At 42.3% G+C, this 20,177-nt stretch overlaps 1 protein-coding gene across 1 annotated transcript in view; it reads left to right on the top strand.

The window, feature by feature from the left end:
* Positions 1-20,177, top strand: part of fmr1 (fragile X messenger ribonucleoprotein 1) — a 27,454-nt gene continuing 7,277 nt past the window's right edge. Inside the window, exons 1-14 of the mRNA XM_079250474.1 lie at positions 1-358; positions 4,871-4,923; positions 5,017-5,110; positions 6,864-6,935; positions 10,329-10,477; positions 11,743-11,836; positions 11,939-12,055; positions 13,104-13,274; positions 13,361-13,439; positions 13,556-13,683; positions 15,006-15,092; positions 15,503-15,737; positions 17,438-17,632; positions 19,647-19,726. Coding sequence (XP_079106600.1) covers positions 308-358; positions 4,871-4,923; positions 5,017-5,110; positions 6,864-6,935; positions 10,329-10,477; positions 11,743-11,836; positions 11,939-12,055; positions 13,104-13,274; positions 13,361-13,439; positions 13,556-13,683; positions 15,006-15,092; positions 15,503-15,737; positions 17,438-17,632; positions 19,647-19,726 — 1,605 coding nt within the window. The 5' untranslated portion in view covers positions 1-307. The remainder of the gene's footprint in view (positions 359-4,870; positions 4,924-5,016; positions 5,111-6,863; positions 6,936-10,328; positions 10,478-11,742; positions 11,837-11,938; positions 12,056-13,103; positions 13,275-13,360; positions 13,440-13,555; positions 13,684-15,005; positions 15,093-15,502; positions 15,738-17,437; positions 17,633-19,646; positions 19,727-20,177) is intronic.

Below are 20,177 nucleotides of genomic sequence, written 5' to 3'. Positions count from 1 at the left end.
CATTAACTACTGAAAGCTAACGTGGGTAGCCTGTTCCTTCTGGTTCTCCCTGCGTTCGGGATCGCACATCTGACAGGAAGAAACACTGAATCCTTACAAAGTGCAGAACGGAAAGCAAACATTTCTGTCGCACACAATTCCACCCAACTGGCAGGGCAATTTGGCCAGGTAGCGAAACTCTGCCCGGGCTAGCGTCAGGCTAGCCAGCTAGCCTGCTAGCTGCTAACAAAGCTAACGGTGGTGAACCTGCTAGCTGCTAACACAGCTAACGGTGGCTAGCAGCTAGCGAGCTGTGGTAACTTGCGTCATGGAGGAGCTGGTGGTGGAAGTAAGAGGGACAAGTGGAGCCTTTTATAAGGTGAGTTAATGACTTCATTCGAGGTTTGCCACCCTGCTAATACACACTGACCCACGCTAAGATGGAACTGTTTCACCAGGCCAGCCCGGGGATGTGTGCTGGTGGGTTCGGGCCTTGTGGTCAACCTCCACCGGGACGTGGATGTAGCAAACCTGTAAACAACACTGCGATGCACCACAGCTACTGGCTCATTTAATCAATAAAACGAGACATTATCACTGAAAAACCAGAGCAGTTGTAGTCGCAGAAATGCTGGTTCGATGTGTTTGTAATGTTTGTTGCTCAGTGATGGGAAAAGACGGTTTTATATTCTTACAATTGTCTTTTTTTCCACAGTCAAAGTAACTTAATTGAGAACAATTAAGCAACTTAATTTGTTTTGCATGAACCTGTGTGGTGCACAGACGGACTGCTGGTAATATTCAGGCTACTTTGGGGGGGAGGGGGTGTGTTGGTGACATGAGGCTGAATGATAATAAGACATCGACTCGGGTTAAAAGTGTTGATCACATGACCTGTGTTAGTGTACGCATGCGCAGAATTTTACTATTTCTTACTGCACTGAGAAATAGGAATTTGGTTAATTGTTTTTGTTAATTTTACCCATCTTTACAATTAGATATGGAAATGGACATTCAGCTGAGCAGATTTTAGCCTTCAGAGGAGCATCTTCGGTCATTAGGAAAACAAATTTTATGCTTCTAATTTGACTTTCAGGAAACAGACATGTTTCTCAGAGCAGCAAGGCTGTTAGTGGGAGTTCGTTGACTAAAAAGTAGACATACCATGTCCTTTTCCTCCCAGGAGCCGACCTAATTCTGGACTTTATTACTATGGTATATATATATATACACACACACACGTTTGGGTTCAGCTTATTTCAGATCAGACGCCAAGCCACACAACTAGAATGCACCAAACTGGTGTTGTGTTAAACCCTGTTGGAAATATTTCATCCCTTTTACATCAGGATATAACTTGTAAGGTTTGGGCTTCTGTGGCATATGTTGCGCTGCTAAACGCGGGGGCTGTGGCCCCTTAAAATGTGACAGGAAAACAAAACATTGTCATCTTTGAGGATGAAGTTGGGCACCAGATTCTGGAGATATGGCGTCACCACTGGCTCCGTGTCTTCTAACCAGCTCCCAGTCATACACCTGTGACTGATGCATGAATGAATGAATGAATGAATGAACACCAACAGGAGAAGTTTTCTGGGGATTTTGACACATTTTCAGAGCGTCATTCTCCACACATTTAGCTGTGTTGTTCGTTTTACAGTAGCATAACCTTTACATGCTACACCTCATTGTAAAGGCGACTCATCAGGCTTTCCACTGGTATTTAATACAGCACCAGTTTGTTTTATTAAAAGGTAGAAATAATCCACCAAAAACATATTTCTTTAATTGTAATCCAATCCACTTTATATATATATATATATATATATAATATATATAGCACATTTTATAAACATTAAGTTTCCAAAGTGCTCCACAGAATAAACAAAAACAATGTTACAATACTAAAATATCAATAAAAATAAAGTAATAAACTTAAAATCAATCCAATAAACTGATAAAAACCAATAAATTATTTAATTTAAAAAAATGAATAAATAATTAATAAAAATAAATTACAATAACAATAGGCTCCAGCTATACTTCGTATAGCTCGGACCCTAATAAATAAAAATATAGAGACACAGAGGACCACACAACTCACACTGTGTTAAAAGCCAGAGAATAAAAGTGAGTCTTAAGACGTGACTTAAAACACCACAGTTTAGGTCCAGCCAGGGAAAAGGCCCCGTCCCCCCGAGTTTTAAGCTCCTGTTAATAGCCGCGAAGCTGCTTTCTGGACTAACTGCGGTCAATAAAGTGCTCTGTGATTAATTCCACAATAAAGTGCGTTGCAGTCGAGCTGGGCGATTAATCGGATTTTAATGTCAGTACGATCTGAGTTTTCAACGATGATAAAAATAAAAGGGTGTGATTATTTTTCTCTCTGCAGTTTCCTCTCCTGCTGTCTTCAGCTGCCAATCGAGCGTCTCTGGCGTTGCAGCGCTGTGCTGTAAACTCCTCCCACAGCCGCTTTGCTTTCATTCAGACACTGTTGCCAACTTGGAGACTTTCTCGCTAAATCTGGAGAGTTTTTTAGTTCAAAGCGACAAATCTAGCAGCTTTTACTGGAGTTATTAGAGACTTTTCTGGTGTTTTGGCGACTGACTTGAAGGCACATATTGTTCTGCAGTTACTGTAAGGAAGGAGCAGCGGGAGCCTCTCCCGTCCTAAAGCACTCCCAGGCGGCCAGTCTCAGTCGGCTCCGGCTGGATAATTGTGTTAAATAATCGAGATCTCAATTTCAGTCAAAATAATGTGATTAATATTTTTGTCATAATTGAGCAACCCTACGTTGCAGCAGTCCAGACGCGAGGAAATAAAAGCATGCAGAGAAGGATAAAGATTTAACTTTAGCTAAAAGGCGAAGAGGATAAAAACTACTTCTCATAACCGCATTAACTTGTTTATCAAGTTTAAAATCTGAGTCCATCATCACGCCCAGGTTGGTGGCTTTGGGTCTGCTGTACTGACTGAGAGGGTCCAGGTCTGACAAAGAGCTGACACTGGGCCCAAACAATATTACCTCTTTCTTTGTCTCATAAAGAATTTAAAGAATTTTGTGCAAACCAGACCTTGACATCATTAAGACAGTATATATTGTATATGTTTATATCAGGGAAGCTAAATTCTGGCCCCTTGTTAGGAGGTTGTCCTGCTGGTTTTCAGATTTGTGCACAAATCTGCTAATTACCCTTTGATTTAAGTCAGGTGTGTTGCTGCAGGGAAATTTCTAAAACCTGCAGGACGCCGGCCTTGGAAGACCAGGGTTGAGGATCCCTGATTTATGTTAGTGCAGTGCAGCAATTCAGGTTTTATTTCACGATTTATCACATTGTTGGATGCAAAATTAAATGACAGAAACTCAAAAGTAGCGTTACAAACTTGTATTAAGAGCAGCTTTTACAGGAATAAAAGTTCAGGAAATTGAGCAAAAACAGCAACATCTTTTAAACAGTTTCAACTAAAATATTTCTTGTACATTTCATACTTTTTAATGAAATATCTGACGGATGAAAGTTTCAGGATTTATTTGTTAAAAGATAAAATGTGAATTTCAGCATTTTCTCAACATGGAAGGAATAATATCCGATTTCCAGCAGTCAGGTGTGTTTCCCTGTCAGAACAGATAAAAGCTGCTTTATTGCAGTAATTTATAATCCAACATTTTCTCTTAAAATTCCCATAAATTCACATAAACAGTAAGATATAAAAGGATTATTTATAATATGTGACATGCTTAAAAGTCATCTAACAATTTTGTAAAACTTACAGAGAACAACTGTAAAATAGTTTTGCCTTTTTCCTTTTCCTTTCTACAAACACAGAATGAGGAATTTTATCCAGGTATTCCGTCCTTTTTCCATGTGAACACGTGGACGTCGTTCATGGCAGCGCTGCAGAGGTCCACGCTAAAGACACGCTTTTAACCCGGTGGCACCAGGCATGTCATCGGCAGGACGTGACGGATATTTATGTATTTTACTCAGCATGTTTATACTAGGGCTGGGTGATATGACCTTTTAGTAATTATATATATTGGGGTCATGACAATATGCTTTTGTCCCGATTCAATTCAGATTTTTTGGGTGCCGATTCAATTTAAATTTCGATTCTCTCAATTCTTCGATTTTGCTGAATTTTGTACATTAATAACAAAAAAATGTTTTAAACTTTTTTTTGCTCGTCATTTTTCTTGATTTCAATGAGGGGAAAAAAATAACACAGTAGCCAGACCATCATTTTGCTGCTATAAAGCCCAGGAACAGAAATAAAAAGATCAATAAAAATGACAAAAGTTTTACAATGGATTCATTTTATTCATTTTTAAAAAAAAGAAAAATCTTTTTTATTAACAAAAAAATCCATTTTAAAATTGTGAAGCAAAAAAACTGGATATTTGATTTTTCGATTTAATTTTCCCACCCCTAATTTTTATTTTTATCATGACATAAGCTGATGAGATTGTTATATCTTAGCCGTGTGTTATAAAACCTAAATACTACTGTGGTGCTGCTTGCAGGTGGGTTTATGTATCCCGCCTTATGGGTGAACCATGCTGGAGTTTTACATGTAGCAGGTGTTCGGTATGTTGTCAGTGTGGATGGGAAAGTCTCGCCTGCTAAGTCTCTCCTGGATGGAGATTGATCCGTCCTCTCTCAGCAGATAGCTTGTCAGACGAGTGCGATCCATTGGTCTGGCTTGGAATATCTCTGTCTTTTTCCTTTTAGGCATGTTGTCCTGTTTGCAGTCATCGACACACATGGATGCAGTCTGAGAGAGCTGAACCTGATTCGCTCCCAAAGCTCAAAATCCCCTGAGAAGAAGAAGTTTATGCTGTTTTGTTGAGCGTTTTATGTCAAACCTGAACTCTCTTCTTTGGTTCCTGTAGGCCTTTGTGAAGGATGTTCATGAGGGATCTGTCTCTGTGGCGTTTGAAAACAAGTGAGTAACCTAACATGCATGTGAGCTGTGAACTGACAGCTTTGGCTGATGACAAGAGGAACATATTCAGGGTGTTTGTGTTTTTCTGTCCAGCTGGCAGCCGGAGCGTCAGATCCCGTTCCAGGATGTGCGTTTTCCTCCTCCAACAGGCTTCTGCAAAGACATCAACGAAAGCGACGAAGTTGAGGTGGGAATTATTCCCTTTTCAGAAACTAAAGAAGATAAATGACCAAAGACACGAAAAGTCTGTCTTGTAGGGGACTGGAAACATGAACGGTGCATTTCAGGTTTAAGTTTTAGCATTAAGAAATAATTGACTGGAATCTGACCTGGTTTTCCCTAAAGTCAATTTTAACTTGGATTTCGTTTTGTAAATGTTTACGTAACAATAATAAATAATAAAGACAGTCTCAGATAGCAAGTTTAGGTTTGTTTACATGATAATCAAAATCAGATATCTAGGAGTAATAAAGTTCCGTTGATCTGATCTGAAGCGTCGACATGCAACTCTGAAGTACACCAATAAAGACCAAACCGTTGTCTACATTTCACATCCTATTATTGGATTTGTTCCATTCTGTGGGTGGTGATGCCACTTCCTGTTGTTTTTAAGACATTCTGGTTGTTGAACATGGTGCAGCATTAGTGTTAGCTGCGGGCCTGCGGCAAGCGGAAACTTCCAGCAGTTAAAAGTGAAGCCTAAACCTCCAGTTCCCCCTTCATCCACTAGGGAATCCACAACAGAGCAAAACCCGATAGACTCCCATGTTAAAAAGACCAACTTTACAGCAAGAATAAACATGTTTACAGCAGAAATAAACATGTTTACAGTAGAAATAAACATGTTTACAGCAGGAATAAACAGCCTGGTACAAAAATCCATCTTAGGTTTAATAGGTCAGTTTTGCCTTCATGACAACTGTGGGGGGAGTGAATTTTTTTCTAACTCGCCCGTTTAAAAGTAATTTTATCTCGAAATTCAGCACATTTAGAAATTCGGTTAGCTCTTAGCTACAGAAAGCTCGGAGTTCGCTCGATGTCAATCATCCACCATGACGCTCACAGCCCCCATCTCAGTATTTTCCGGTCAGACGACACGCATGCCCCTGGCAAGGTGGCGATGGTAGGAGCCGCCCACCGAGCTTCAATTCAGCTGTTCAGAAACCTAGGGGTGACGTCACAGAGGCACCGCCCATATTTTTTTATATCCAGTCTATGGCCTGCGGTCTTGGCGTTAGCCGCTAATGTGAGAGTCTGCAGAAAAAAGTTCCCGTGATGAGTCGAGAGTTGCTGCAATCGCTGAACAATCACAATATAGGTGAACCTGCCGCCTCCTTTTATCTGTGCTTTCTGTTTAAATAGTAGTTGCAGACAAATAATGTCTAAAATTTGTGTTTAAAATTTAACAACAAACATTTTACATACATTTGCAAAACCTTTGCAAGAAAAGAAAAAAATAATAAATTTTTGCAGCAACAAACCAAGACGTTTCAGGTTGATTTTTATTTCCTGGAAAGAGCTCGGAGAAGAGATGGGAAGCAAGAATTAGTCGCCTTTAGGGCACGCATTCGTGACTAAATCTGACAAAGATCAGTAGTGTTTGTTTTTTAAATAATAAAAAATGTTTAAGCCATATTTATGTTTCAGTTTTTCCCATTAAAGGCTGTTTTTCTTCCTAAAGTCTTTATTTTTACATTATGATTAAACTATTATGAACCTTGAGCTCCAACAATTAAACCAGACAAATTAAATCTGTCAAAAAATCTTAAATCTGTCTAAAACCAGACAATTGAATCATTAATCACAGCTATTTGTGTAGAAATAATAGATTAATGCCCCAGTCAGCAGTCACTGTTCTCCGGCTGGATGCTTGGAAGAATTAAGTCATTTTTAAATGGGCAGAAATTTACGGTGTGTGTTTGTGTGTGTGTGTGTGTCAGGTATATTCAAGAGCTAATGACAAGGAGCCATGTGGATGGTGGCTGGCGAAGGTCCGCATGGTCAAAGGAGAGGTAAGACCCGGTCTTTGCTTTTAAAAGGTTATTTCACTTCTGCACCACTAAACAAGCTGCAGAGCAGCTGTGTTGCAGGACAGGTTGAGCAATGAAAATAGATATATATTTTATGGCACCAGTTTACAACGTCGTCGTCTCAGGGCACTTTTTAGACAATCCGTTAGCTTTCTTAGCCAAGCAAAGAAACCTAGCAGGAAGGAACAACTCTGTTCAGGGAGGACATCCATCTGCCTGGACTGGTTGGAGGTGAATGGGACTGGAAAGAGGGTTTGCAGCTTTGTCCAGGGAGTTGTGCTGAGAGAAAGAAGAGAAATGCACGTTAACAACACCAACACTGTCAGAAATTATACAAAGACATTAAAGAGCAGAAAAACAAAAATGGAAAGAGAAGAAAAAGGTTAAAAAAAAAAATGGTAAAGGTGGAAAAAGGTAGAAATACAATATCTGCCTCCTGAATGTAAACTGAGAACAAGGGTAAACGTATCAGATGTCATGATACAAAGATTAAATCCACTTAAACCATGGTCCCATGAATCAAACATTTTATAACAAAATGTTTATTTTTTACAAAACTTGCTGAATATGCTGAAGTATAAGAACTATTTTATATTGGCCTTGATGTAGTTTTTATGCTAAACAACCTACAGTGCGTTTCTCTCATTCGCCTGTCAAAATTAGCTGATCTGAATCAACTGCTACGGTGTTGCTATGGTAACGTCCCGTAACGGAGTGATATACCAGTGATCAAACTCGCGAACTACGTGTACCTATATACAAAAATAACGCATGGCAGTTTTCATTAGAATTATCTTTGACCATGGTATAATTTGGTTTAAACACGTTGGATGTGGACCAAACAAGTCGGCATAACTACTAACTACAGATTAGTCAGAACTAGTCACTATTAGCTAATTCTACGGAGCTGAATTTATTTTTGGAGGCAGCAACATGAACAGTTCGGTTGCACCAGTTTGGCCACAAACATGCTTTAAAGTAGCAAGTGTCAGAAACTAAGTTCAACACCACATCCTCAGACCGAACTGAGAAAGGTCGGTCTCTAGATGCGTGGTGATAACCTGCACCATCACAATCCACACAGCCAACGACACTGGATGCCAGATATTATGGACATTAAAATGTTTTTGTCTTTTTGTTTTGTACAAGGTATATTTCTCCTGACACTGGAACAGAATATTCTCCGCCGGTTAAGTGCAGTATTCCTTCTCTGTCAGAGGAAAATGTGGTTAACAGCCTGTCATACAGGGAAAACGAGAATGGGCAGGTGTACTGGTAAAGACAACTCAAAGTGCTCTAAATAAAAACATTAAAAGCATTACAGCAGTACGCATTAAAAAAAAAAAGCTTAAAAAGAGATTAAACTAGTTTTAATGCAGCTGTCTGAAGGCGATTGCTGACTTTAAATCTGTCTTCTTTGGCTCCAACAACTATTATTTGGATCGGACTGTCGTCTCCTGGTGGGGGGGGGGGGGGGGGGGGGCATGTAGGACCATTTAGATTACAGAGCAGCGTTTTAACACCTAACTTAAAGTGACACCGTGTAACTTTTCACCAACACAGCCTGATGTGGGTAATAATGAATGATTTCTGGGGTCAGTATACAGAGTTTGATGCTTGTCGGCGCTTTGAGGGGTTTGCCATCTTTTAGAAACAAGACATTGTAGCTCTGCAGGAGTGGATCCGCCTCTCATGGAGTCATGTGACCTGAACACTTTGCTATGAACACAGAGACTCTGCTTTGTGCTGCTGTTTCCTCCTCCTCTAACTAAAGTTTGCCATGTCAGAAGGAAGTAAGGAGGTGAAAACGGTGTCTGAGGAGTCCAGAAAGCAGGAAAGGGATCACTTCAGAGGAAAGACACGAGTCCACCTGCTGGTTGGAGTCTGGTGGAAGACCAGCCTGGATGTAAAACTCTGTTAGCATCAGTGTTAGCAGACTGCTAAGTTCGCTCTTTGCCTGTTGTGCAAACATAGCAAAATGTGATGAACTTTCCATCTTTCAGTCAGTTTTTATTCAGAACAATGGCAGTAAGCATCTGATGAGCTGCAGAACGTTGCAGGATACGTCCGTGTCTTTATTTAGCTGGTTAGCAGAAGCTAAATGCAGCTAGTTGAAGCTAATCGGCTACAGACCAAAGCTAACGTGACTCCCTAAACATTTCATGCAAGTTGGGCTGGTTTACAGCAATAATTGCATTTCTTATAATTAATATAAATATCAGAAGTAAGAGAACGATGAGCAACTGATACAATTCTGTCCCTTAAGCGAACGGCTGATGCTGACTTTCCTAAACAATAAGTCATTAAACTGAGTTGTACCAAATCGGAATTACTTCGCTGGTCAAAGTGGTCTGCAAACCTGCGTCCAAAACAGGGAGGAAGACTGTTTAATTTGCCACACTATTGTGTAGCCTGTGGGAAGTTATGGCTTTAGTGCCCCTAGTGGCCAAAAGTTGAACTGTTTCCCTTTTAAAAAAAAAAAAACAAAACAAAAAGAACTTCCTTAATCAACTTTAATATCCTGAAGTTGCAGCACTGGTTCTTTAAACATTCATGTGATTTTCTTTATTACTGTCATTTCTGTAACCCGCTGCTTATTCCACACGATTTGATCTTTGCAGCTTTAACAACGATGCAGCTTATTAATTTATTTACTTATGTCGGGTAACATTGTGAGGCGCTGCGTGATGAGAACAGCACAAGCTCAGGCAGACTTGCCTCAAGAGTAAAGGGGCATGTAGAAGGACAACCAAAGCGAGACTGAAAAAGTGTGCGACAAAGTAATTCTGAGGCTGATTCCGACTTTGACGAAGACGACGGTAGTGGTTTTAGTGTGCAGGAGGAAGATTAAGGTGACGATCAATAACTTTTCTGTTAGGCCACTGTGTAACCAGCTGTTTTACAGTCACTGTTTGTGAAAAAACAAAATCTTTCTGCGTAAATATCTAATTTTACATCGTGAACTCCTGCAGCTTGCAGGCCAGGTAGCCTTTATATGTACAAATCTTTTTAGATTTAGTGGCTTTGGCTTAGATTCAGGAATGCTCAATAGTCAAGAAACTACAGTATTCCTCCATAAAACCACCATTTCTATCAGACTAATGGCAGATCTTCAGCCTGACATGAACCATGTTGATAAGATTTTGAGGTCCAAGTTTATTCGTATCAGCTTAGTGTACAAAGAAAAACTGAGCGTAGACTGACTGACTAGTCCATTCACTGGTTCAGAGATGTTCTAGACCAGGGGTAATCCAGCAGGTTTCCTATGAACGTCTGCTTCAACACACCTGACTCAGACTTGTGCACAGTTTGATGTCAAGCAGACTGACTGGGTTTGACTTTTGCATCCTTTAACCATCACGTTTCTGTCCGCAGTTTTACGTAATAGAGTACGCTGCATGTGACGCTACGTTAAACGAGATAGTGACACTGGAGCGGTTACGGCCGGTCAACCCGAATAAGCCAGCCACCAAGAACACCTTCATCAAGATCAGACTGGATGTACCTGAAGACCTACGACAGATGTAAGGCCACCACAAACACAGAGACACATAAACCATCAATAATGACTCGTACTGTTTAGTGGATCAATGTTGAGTTTATCTAATGGACTTATCATGATGTCTACGGAGATGTAATAAATACTCTTCCAGTTTTATGTACTTTTAACAGACCCTCTGGTCCTCACCAGGTCATAAAACAAGTAAATACAGCAATATACGAACAGCAAACACTTACCATTTCAGTATTTGTTTCAGAAACTGTGAAAACTAAGTACAGCCTTACGGTTGATCAAGAGGATGTGTAGAAGCTACATGCAACCACAGACTGCCTAAGAGATAGACAGAAACTCTGTGACGTCGGTTTCTCAACAGCTAAATTAAAACTTGTGGGTGGTTCCCTCCGTCGCAGAGGTAGGCAGGCTAAAGCTTAGCCGACTAAAGACCAAAGTTGTGTTTCATTCTGCCTTCTTGCAGCCAAATATCGGCTACCTGTCGATCAAAAGCACACACCCTCAAAAAATGTATTTAAAATATATATGTATATATAAAAAGGTATAAAGCTGGCTAACAGCAAGCCTTAGCTTTAGCCTGCCTACCTGCTTGTCAGTGCCCATTGCTTAGTAAGCTCTCTTTGTATTTGCTTGTTTTGCCAAGATGGCAACAGTGGGAACCGCCCACTGAGCTTCAACTGCACACACATTCAATAAATAAGATTTTGTTTATAATAGTCTTGAGTTTACGCAGTTTGATAGCTTTGTTTTCTTTGATCCAGAAAATAACTGGTTTTGTTGTTGCTGAACACATCGTGGTTGTAGCGTTCAGCTCACCTGGTATTGCAGTCAGACCAGGTCCAAACCCAACGTCCTCTGGATCCACTTTCTAATCTACCTGCTGGACACGAAAAGTCACTAGAACCCACACAATGAAGAGATAAAACACAAATTAAAAATGCTTGTGTGTTGGTGAAGTACTTTTGCCCGTTTCGCCAAGATAAAAACAGTGAGAACCTTCCATTGAGCTTCAGCTCAGCTCCTCAGAAAAATTCTAGGCTCCGTCAACCTCTTTATGTACAGTCTATGGGTTTTCCTGAAATTAAAGACCTGGTAAGGATCTAGTCGTGTTTTATCATGTCATCCTCGCTTCCTGTATACCCTGTTCCATCTGGAGAGTTGAAGGTTTGTGTACCCGCTCCATCAGAACAAGCACAGAGGAGGATGATTGATGATCTTTCACTGAAGGTTGCAGCTAAACGACTCCTGGTCTCGTGTTTTATCCCATGTTGCCAGGTGCTCCAAGGAGTCGGCACACAAAGACTTCAAAAAGGCAGTCGGAGCCTTCAGCATCACCTACGACTCAGAGAAAAAGCAGCTGGTTATTTTGGTTCGTCACACAGTTTTATTTTAAGAATTTTTGTATCTCATCTGTGCATCATATCCTCGGCTAGTCACGTCCCATTAAGTGAGTTTCTTAACTGTTTTGCAGTCAGTGAACGAGGTTACGACGAAGCGGGCTAATATGATGAGCGACATGCACTTCAGGAGCCTCCGAACTAAACTGTCGCTCATGCTGCGCAACGAAGAGGCCAACAGGCAGCTGGAGGTACGCCCGCACACCCACTCAATAAATAAGATTTGTACATCAAGTTATTAGTCTTGTGTTACGCAGTTTGATAGCTTTGCTCTCTTTGATCCAGAAAATAACTGGTTTTGTTGTTCCTGAACACATCGTGGTTGTGGCGTTCAGCTCACCTGGTGTTGCAGTCAGACCAGGTCCAAACTCGACGTCTCCTGGATCCACTTTCTCATCTGCCTGCTGGACTAGAAGCCACTAGAACCCACACAATGTAGAGATAAAACACAAAATGCTTGTGTGTGGATAAAGTACTTTTCATTATTTATTCACATCATGAAATTACGACTAGCCAAGTCAATTTTAAACAGCCTGATTAGGAGACTTTATTTAAAAAAAAAAAAAAAAACCCCTTAAAATGCTCGTCAGTGCTATCCTCACTGCAGCACCTCCACCTCAGCTGCATCCCAAATGCCTTCTTGGCTTTATTCCAGCCATAGAGGATCATTATTTTCCTGCTTTTCTCATCACCTGTTGATCTTTGGCTGCTCCTGATTGGACGTTACCGTCAGGTTAAGCTCTCTGATTGGTGGAAAGTCTGACAGGAAGTGTCTTCATCATCATGTCCAGGTGAAAACAGAGGTCTCTTAGCAACATGGTAGTGATGGTGATGAAGATGTGATAAATAATGGTGGATTTACCATCTAGTCTCTGAATAAACACTACATGTTGTGTCTGGATTGTAAACCTCCTGGATGGATAGAAACGCTGGAAAACCTCCGTAGACCAGCTGAAGCGGGGTTACTCGAGGTTTGGTTGTCAGGTTCGGCACAAACACTCATTAATTTTAGTGATCTGTGTTGGAGCAGGGATACTACACTGCCTTTCCTTATAACCTAGTGATGATATGAGAGATGGCGTTGGCGGGCATGAGAGGTCTGTTGGTGGTTTAAGGGTTAATAGAAAAAGACCAGCACATCAGAAGGTTAACTGCCTTTAAAACAACTTTCTTTTACTGTTTTCTCCTGACGTTCATTGTCTTTTTGTTTTCGCCTCCATTTTTTTCATGTATCTTCAGAGTTCCAGACAGCTGGCGTCACGATTTCATGAACAGTTCGTGGTTCGGGATGATTTGATGGGTCTCGCCATCGGGACTCACGGGGCGAACATTCAGCAAGCACGTAAAGTCCCTGGAGTCACCAACATCGACCTGGACGAAGAGACGTGCACCTTCCACATATACGGAGAGGTAGGACGCATTGACTAACGATGAACAAAGGCGTGGAATGGAAGTGATACTGATTTGATACTGGTTCGTTTTGCTGCGTATTTAAGGACCAGGATGCCGTCCGTATAGCCAGAAGTTTCCTGGAGTTTTCCGAAGATGTCATCAAAGTTCCCCGGAACTTAGTAGGTGAGAAAATCCCAACGTTCATGTTTATGCCTGGCGTTTATCTGAGCATGATATTTAAAAAATATTTGTTTAAAAGGTCTCAGCAGACTTACTGGCACTGTTTGTCGCCCCTGCAGGGAAGGTGATCGGCAAGAATGGCAAACTGATCCAGGAAGTGGTTGATAAGTCTGGTGTGGTGAGGGTTCGTATCGAGCCTGAGAATGACAAGAAGCCCTCAGCTGCAGCAGCAGCCGCCGCAGACGAGGTCAGCCGCTTGTTTATAAAAAACAAACTATTCATGTATGTGGATGAGAGCTGCATGATTATAACCAAAATAATAATTACGATTATTTAGAGCAATATTGTAATCACGATTATTAATCACGATCATTCATTGTGTCTGGGAAAACATGTATTATGTTTTCCCAGCAACCTACCTATGTTTGTAAGCAACCTACCTGGCAACTCTACGTTATGTATAAACACACACACACCAGCTTCATAGCTCAAATATAAATATCAAAATAAAATATCAATAAAAATAACTATATATATATATATATATATATATATATATATATATATATAATATGATAGCGATAGATATAGCTCCCTTGTTCCCTGGACATTCATCATACAGCGTAGGCGACGCCCCTTTGGAGAAATAATTACAGGAAGGAATCTGTTTTGATGCAGCTGTATTTTCCATTCCTGACATGACTTGCTCTCATCAGTCTAAAGCTCGTTCCATCCTCCACCAGAAGCTTCGTCTGAAGCCGGGAGGGATCAATGTGGGCGGCATGTCTGCTTTTTGAGCTATGAAGCTGCTTATTTCATATTTAACAAGCAACTTCGTCCGCAGCAGGGCGGGTTGTGTACACGGCGGGGTTTGTGTATTTTAATGCTCCATATTGTAAAAATGTTTGTATTTTTTACCACCTCGATCAGCTGTTTAATCAAAACAATCCGTTTTACCTGCAACAGGAAAAAACCAATCCAACGATACTTAACTGGCTTCTGGTAAAAGGTGTGCGTGCTTGGTATTACGGCAGCTTAATGAAACCTTAACCACGCGTTCGCCCCTGGTGGTCGGCAGACTGCTGGTTGAGAACCTGGCTGATCAGAGCTGCATTCTGAATGTTAATATCGTTGACGATCGGATTATTTATTTGTGGCCCCCAAAATCATGATCATGATCAAAATCCGATTAATTGTGCCGCCCTAATGTGGAGTACTGGATTAACCTGCTGACATGAGAAATCCCGTGAGCAGAACGTGACACGTAAATACGTATCTTACTTACACGTTATGCACCGCTGGAAAGCCAAGATTTCAGACGTGTGAATGATTTACATCCTTCCAGGCTACAGTCAGAACAGTTTATTAGTTAAACACTTATTTCAGACAAATATCGTTTATTTTTCATTCCACACTGTGGTGCAGTAGCAGGTGATGTTGCAGCATCACCAGCAAGGTCCAGTTGCTCCACAACACATCTTTAATCCATAAAGCCCCGTTGTAAGTCAAAATAAATGTCAAGATTTTATTTGTGTTGAAACTGTTTTTCTGCTCTGCATCCCGCTGCAGGGAATGGTGCCGTTTGTGTTTGTAGGGACCAAGGAAAGCATCTCCAACGCGACGGTACTGCTGGACTATCACCTCAACTACCTTAAGGTTTGTGTTGTAACACCGTCCTCCACCATCTGCACACGTCTGAGCTCACGTCGTTCGACTCACCTTTCACGTTGCCGTCTTGCTTTTTTATCTTATGAAAGGTATTCATTGATATATTTCAGTAATAATGAGCTTAAACCTGCATAATTCTTCTGATTAGTAAACATGAGGCCATTAAAAGCTCTGTCGGTGGATCTGTAGGGTTGATTGGTGAATTTATACTAATATCTGATCCATAAATCACGTCTGTATCTGAGCCGGATACCCGTGTAGGATCAGTTCTGTCTCCAGTTAGTGACCAGTCTACCACACTGGGACAAATGGTCAGATTATTATAAAACTACTCCATCTTTCCAGTTTGGTTTGGACAAGCGGATCTATAAGAAATAAAACGGATGTTGTGTCAACAGGAGGTGGATCAGCTGCGTCTGGAGCGTCTCCAGATTGATGAGCAGTTGAGACAGATCGGAGGAGGAGGTGGAGGAGGCGGCGGCGCCGGACCCCGAAACCCAAAAGACAAAGCCTACGTGTTCGATAACGGCATGGGTCTGGGGATGGGCAGAGGAGGAGGAGGAAAACCCTACGTAGGAGGTGGAGGAAGGGGAGGAAGAGGACGGAGAGGGGGCGGAGCATCATTTGCTTCAGGTACGACTAACTTTACACAGTTTGTCAAGGCTGAACTTCACCCCGTCTTTACTGGAAGTAGAAACTTTCTGCCACTTTACTGGTTCTTCGCAGTGAAGAAAATCCACAAAAACCACTTTATTCTGCTTATTTATGAAGGTTCTCTTCCAGCCTCACACTGAGAGGATGCTGCAGGATGAGAGGAAGATTTAAACTAAACCTAAAAAACTTATTAAAGGATATAAAAAAAAATATCAATGTGGATTTTAGTTGTATTATATCCTGGTGGTCGTGATCTCCAGCTTGGTCCGCATTGCCGGTAGTAAGTTCATTCGTTTCCGGTGAGGGTTGGACTCCGCCATGGCTGCCCTTTATCACCGATTCTGTTCATAAGTTATATGGACAGAATTTCTAGGCGCAGCCGAGGTGTTGAGGGGATCCGACTTGGTGGCCTCAGGATTGGGTCCCTGCTTTTTGCGGATGACGTGGTCCTGTTGGCTTCATCTGGTCGTGATCTCCAGCTCTCGCTTGAGCGATTCGCGGCCGAGTGTGAAGCGGCTGGGATGAGAATCAGCACCTCCAAATCTGAGACCATGGTCCTCAGCCGGAATAGGGTGGATTGCCCTCTCCGGGTCGGGAGTCAGGTCCTGCCTCAAGTGGAGGAGTTTAAATATCTCGGGGTCTTGTTCACGAGTGAGGGAAGGATGGAGCGCGAGATCGACAGACGGATCGGTGCGGCGTCTGCAGTAATGCGGGCTCTGCGCCGGTCTGTCGTGGTGAAGAAGGAGCTGAGCCAGAAGGCGAAGCTCTCGATTTATCAGTCGATCTACGTTCCTACCCTCACCTATGGTCATGAGCTGTGGGTCGTGACTGAAAGAACAAGATCTCGTATACAGGCGGCTGAAATGAGTTTCCTCTGCAGGGTGGCCGGGCTCTCCCTTAGAGATAGGGTGAGGAGCTCGGTCATCCGGGAGGAGATCAGCGTAGAGCCGCTGCTCCTTCGCATCGAGAGGAACCAGTTGAGGTGGCTCGAGCATCTGGTCAGGATGCCTCCTGGACCTCCCTGGTGAGGTGTTCCAGGCACGTCCCTCTGGGAGGAGACCCCGGGGAAGACCCAGGACACGCTGGAGGGATTATATCTCTCGGCTGGCCTGGGAACGCCTCGGGATCCCCCCGCAGAGTTGGCAAATGTGGCTGGGGAGAGGGAAGTCTGGGCTTCCCTGCTTAGGCTGCTGCCCCCGCGACCCGACCCCGGATAAGCGGATGGATATATCCTGATGAAAAGCTACGAAAGTTTGCGCATTTGTAATTACGGACAAAATGTTTCGGACCAGATAAATTAACTTTGCCTTCTATCTTCGTTTAACTTGGAAAGTTTTTATTTGTGTGTTTAAATGTTCTCTTTTTTTTGCTCGAAATCTTCGTTAAAAGTAAAAAAATTCTGCACAATGAATGTTCATGTTCATGGATCCTCTCCGGGTGCTTCGTCCCACCTACAAGACATGCATGTTCCGTTCATCACTGTGGTTTATTGATCACTTATCACGTGTCAGTTGCTTTGGATAAAAGTGTCTGCCAGATGACGGTGGAACAGAATTGTTTACCAGATACGGGGGATTAAAATGTTTCTATCTCAGTCCGAGGTGAAGTGAAACGTGGCGACATGAAGTCATGCAGCCCAGGAATAAAGTTTCAGTAATAATTTCACGTTTGACCTCTAGGCACCAACTCGGAGGCGTCCAACGCTTCTGAGACTGAGTCGGACCACAGAGAGGAGCTCGGCGATTGGTCGCTGGCCCCCACCGAGGACCTGATGACAGGAGGCGGGACGCTGCCCAGACGGACGGATGGGAGGAAGAGGGCGGGTGGCGGAGGGCTAAGAGGACGAGGAGGGAGAGGAAGAGGAGGATATAAAAGTGGGTATTAGTCTGAATCTTCCAGCTATTTCTGGATCTTTATGTGAAAGATGTCACCATAAACTTCCCTTTTAACAACTTTCTCCATAAATTTAGACAATGAGAAGAAATCATTTTTCTTCTGTTTTAATGTTAAAGGGAAAAAAAGGAAATAAGTCTGGAAATGAAGAAGCTCTTCATCAAATGAACGGGAGCAAATGAAATAACGAGATCCCAGCAGGCTGTTTGAAGCTTCTTCCTCATTAAGAGACGGATAAAATTTATATCAGGAAACAAACAATAATCCCAAAAAAATAAATAAACTTTACTGCATGTAAACTGCCTGTCTGAAGGCTCCACCAGCATAATTTACTAAGTTATACACCCCACCAGTCAAAGGTTCAGACACACGTTCCTGTTAAGTCTAATGGAAAATGGTAGCTTAGGTTTGATTTGTGTTTAGTAACTAAACCTATTGATTGCTGGGATCTGCTCCAGCTCCCCCGAAACCCTTAATGGGACTAAGCGGTTCAGAAAATGACTGACTGACTCAACAAAATCTGCTCACAGTTAAAAGCTAAAACCTTAATGCAGGACAAGACACAGAGAATGTATTCATCGTGTGCATGTCAACCTGCACACGCAACAAAATGCTCGCCAGGCGGGTTGTAGAGGAACAGCTGCTCGACGCACATTTTAACAGCTCAAGTCAGGCTAATGAACACAAAAACTAATTATAACCTTTTCATGAGATAAAATTAGAAGCTAAAAAATGGTGAAATAAATGCATAAATAATTAATAATAGAAATAAGAAATAATTCAGATTAACTACATAAATTTTATAGTATATTAACTCTGATAAAATGTTTTATTTAGATAAATGTCGCTCAGTGACACAGCAGCATAAATCTATTCCGTGTTTATTATTATTTTATCTCAAGCTCATATTTGTTCCTTTTTTTGTCTTTAAAATCATGTTTAAAACCAACATGAAGTCCAACAATCAGAATCCAGAGTAAGGATGGACCGCGGCCTCTCCTGGGCAACCTGAGCGTAGAAACATGGCTGCGATCTTCTGCTGCTGCCTTCTGGGCAGAGGCGCCGTAGTCCCTGTGGCAGACTGGCTGGGATACCCGCTGGGCGGCTGGTCCCCCAGGCCCCCTGGCCTGCCACTGGTCTTTATGGTGGGCCACTCATGTTTCAACGATCAACAGCTGGGATATACCGACTAGAGCTGCTCAATTATGACAAAAATTATAATCACATTATTTTGACCGAAATTAAGATCTCGATTAATTAACACAGTTATCCAGTATTTCTAAACGTCGTGGTGTTCTAGACTCCGTGTCGTGCATTATAACCGTCTAATGCACGGTTCTGCATTAATTGCCCAGCTCTAATACCTACTGTCAACCTGACCATATGCGCCAACGTTCTGCTACGTCTGTTTATACTCGCTGCAGCCAAAACCTTTATTGCTGGAGGTGGCCACCAGGGGGCAGCCCGTAGCATATTTGTCAATGCGTAGCGGGAACGAAAATCCTAAAGATGCCGATGGATGAGGTCAGAGAGCCGCTCTTCACAACTATCAATCTTCGTTTTGACCTCTGACCTTGTGTTCATGCTCTCGTTGGCATGAGCGCCTGTAGTGGTCAAGTCAGTAATGCAACACGACACGTTACCTGGCGTCAACACGAGCTGCCCGTTCGCCAAATGGATACTGGGAACGCGTGGCAGCCGTGATGCGTACGCAGATGTATTGCTAACAAGTATATCCCAGCCCTTTGCCAGCCCACATGGGCTCCCTCATACATCCCCTACGGGGCTCATACCCCCTCCCATATGGGACTCATGTAGCTGAAACCTCATGGTACCTGGTCCAGCCCACTCAGCACCCACTTACCCCAAATATAACCCTTATGGACCTCACTTGGACATGCTGGAAAAAGGTGGTCGAGGCCCAAACATGGCCTGTAGTTAAGACTCTGGTGTAAATGTGCATTTATTTATTTTTAATTGTTTCCACTGGTTTAGGTGACGACATGCAGTGGAGCGACTCCAGACCTCGTCATGTCCGAGACCCCAAGACAAGAGGACAGGAAGACACCTTACAGGTAGCTCCTCAGTCAACTTTGCCCTCAGCAGCTCCACAGAGCCTCTTATCGCCTCGAAGACCAGAAAGATTAAAAGCTTCAGAACAGCTGGACAAAATTATATTCATGTAATGACTCAAACCAAAAAAACATCTGAGCAAATCTTCGAAATATAGCGAGTTTGGACCCCTGTCCCCACAGCCAGAGTATTTTACCCTCAGGTTCTGTCAGTGGACCTCAGGTCCAGGTTCTACAGACTGAACGATGTATAAAGCTTTATACTCAGCCTTTGTAATTAAATCTGTCTGATCCAGGGTTGGGTAAAACCACATTTGTCATATAATTGTAAGAAATGTAATGGTTTATGAAGCTGTCGTCTTGTTTTCATCAGCTCCTGGTTGTAATAGCTCATCACCACAAGGTGGCGCCCCTTTACCAAGCTAGGTAGCAACTCACTGTTTGGCTCTAATGT

The sequence above is a fragment of the Telmatherina bonti genome, assembly GCF_933228915.1.
Source record: "Telmatherina bonti genome assembly, chromosome: 12".
NCBI classification, from domain to species: Eukaryota; Metazoa; Chordata; class Actinopteri; order Atheriniformes; family Telmatherinidae; genus Telmatherina; species Telmatherina bonti.
This window is presented reverse-complemented; position numbering and strand designations above follow the sequence as displayed.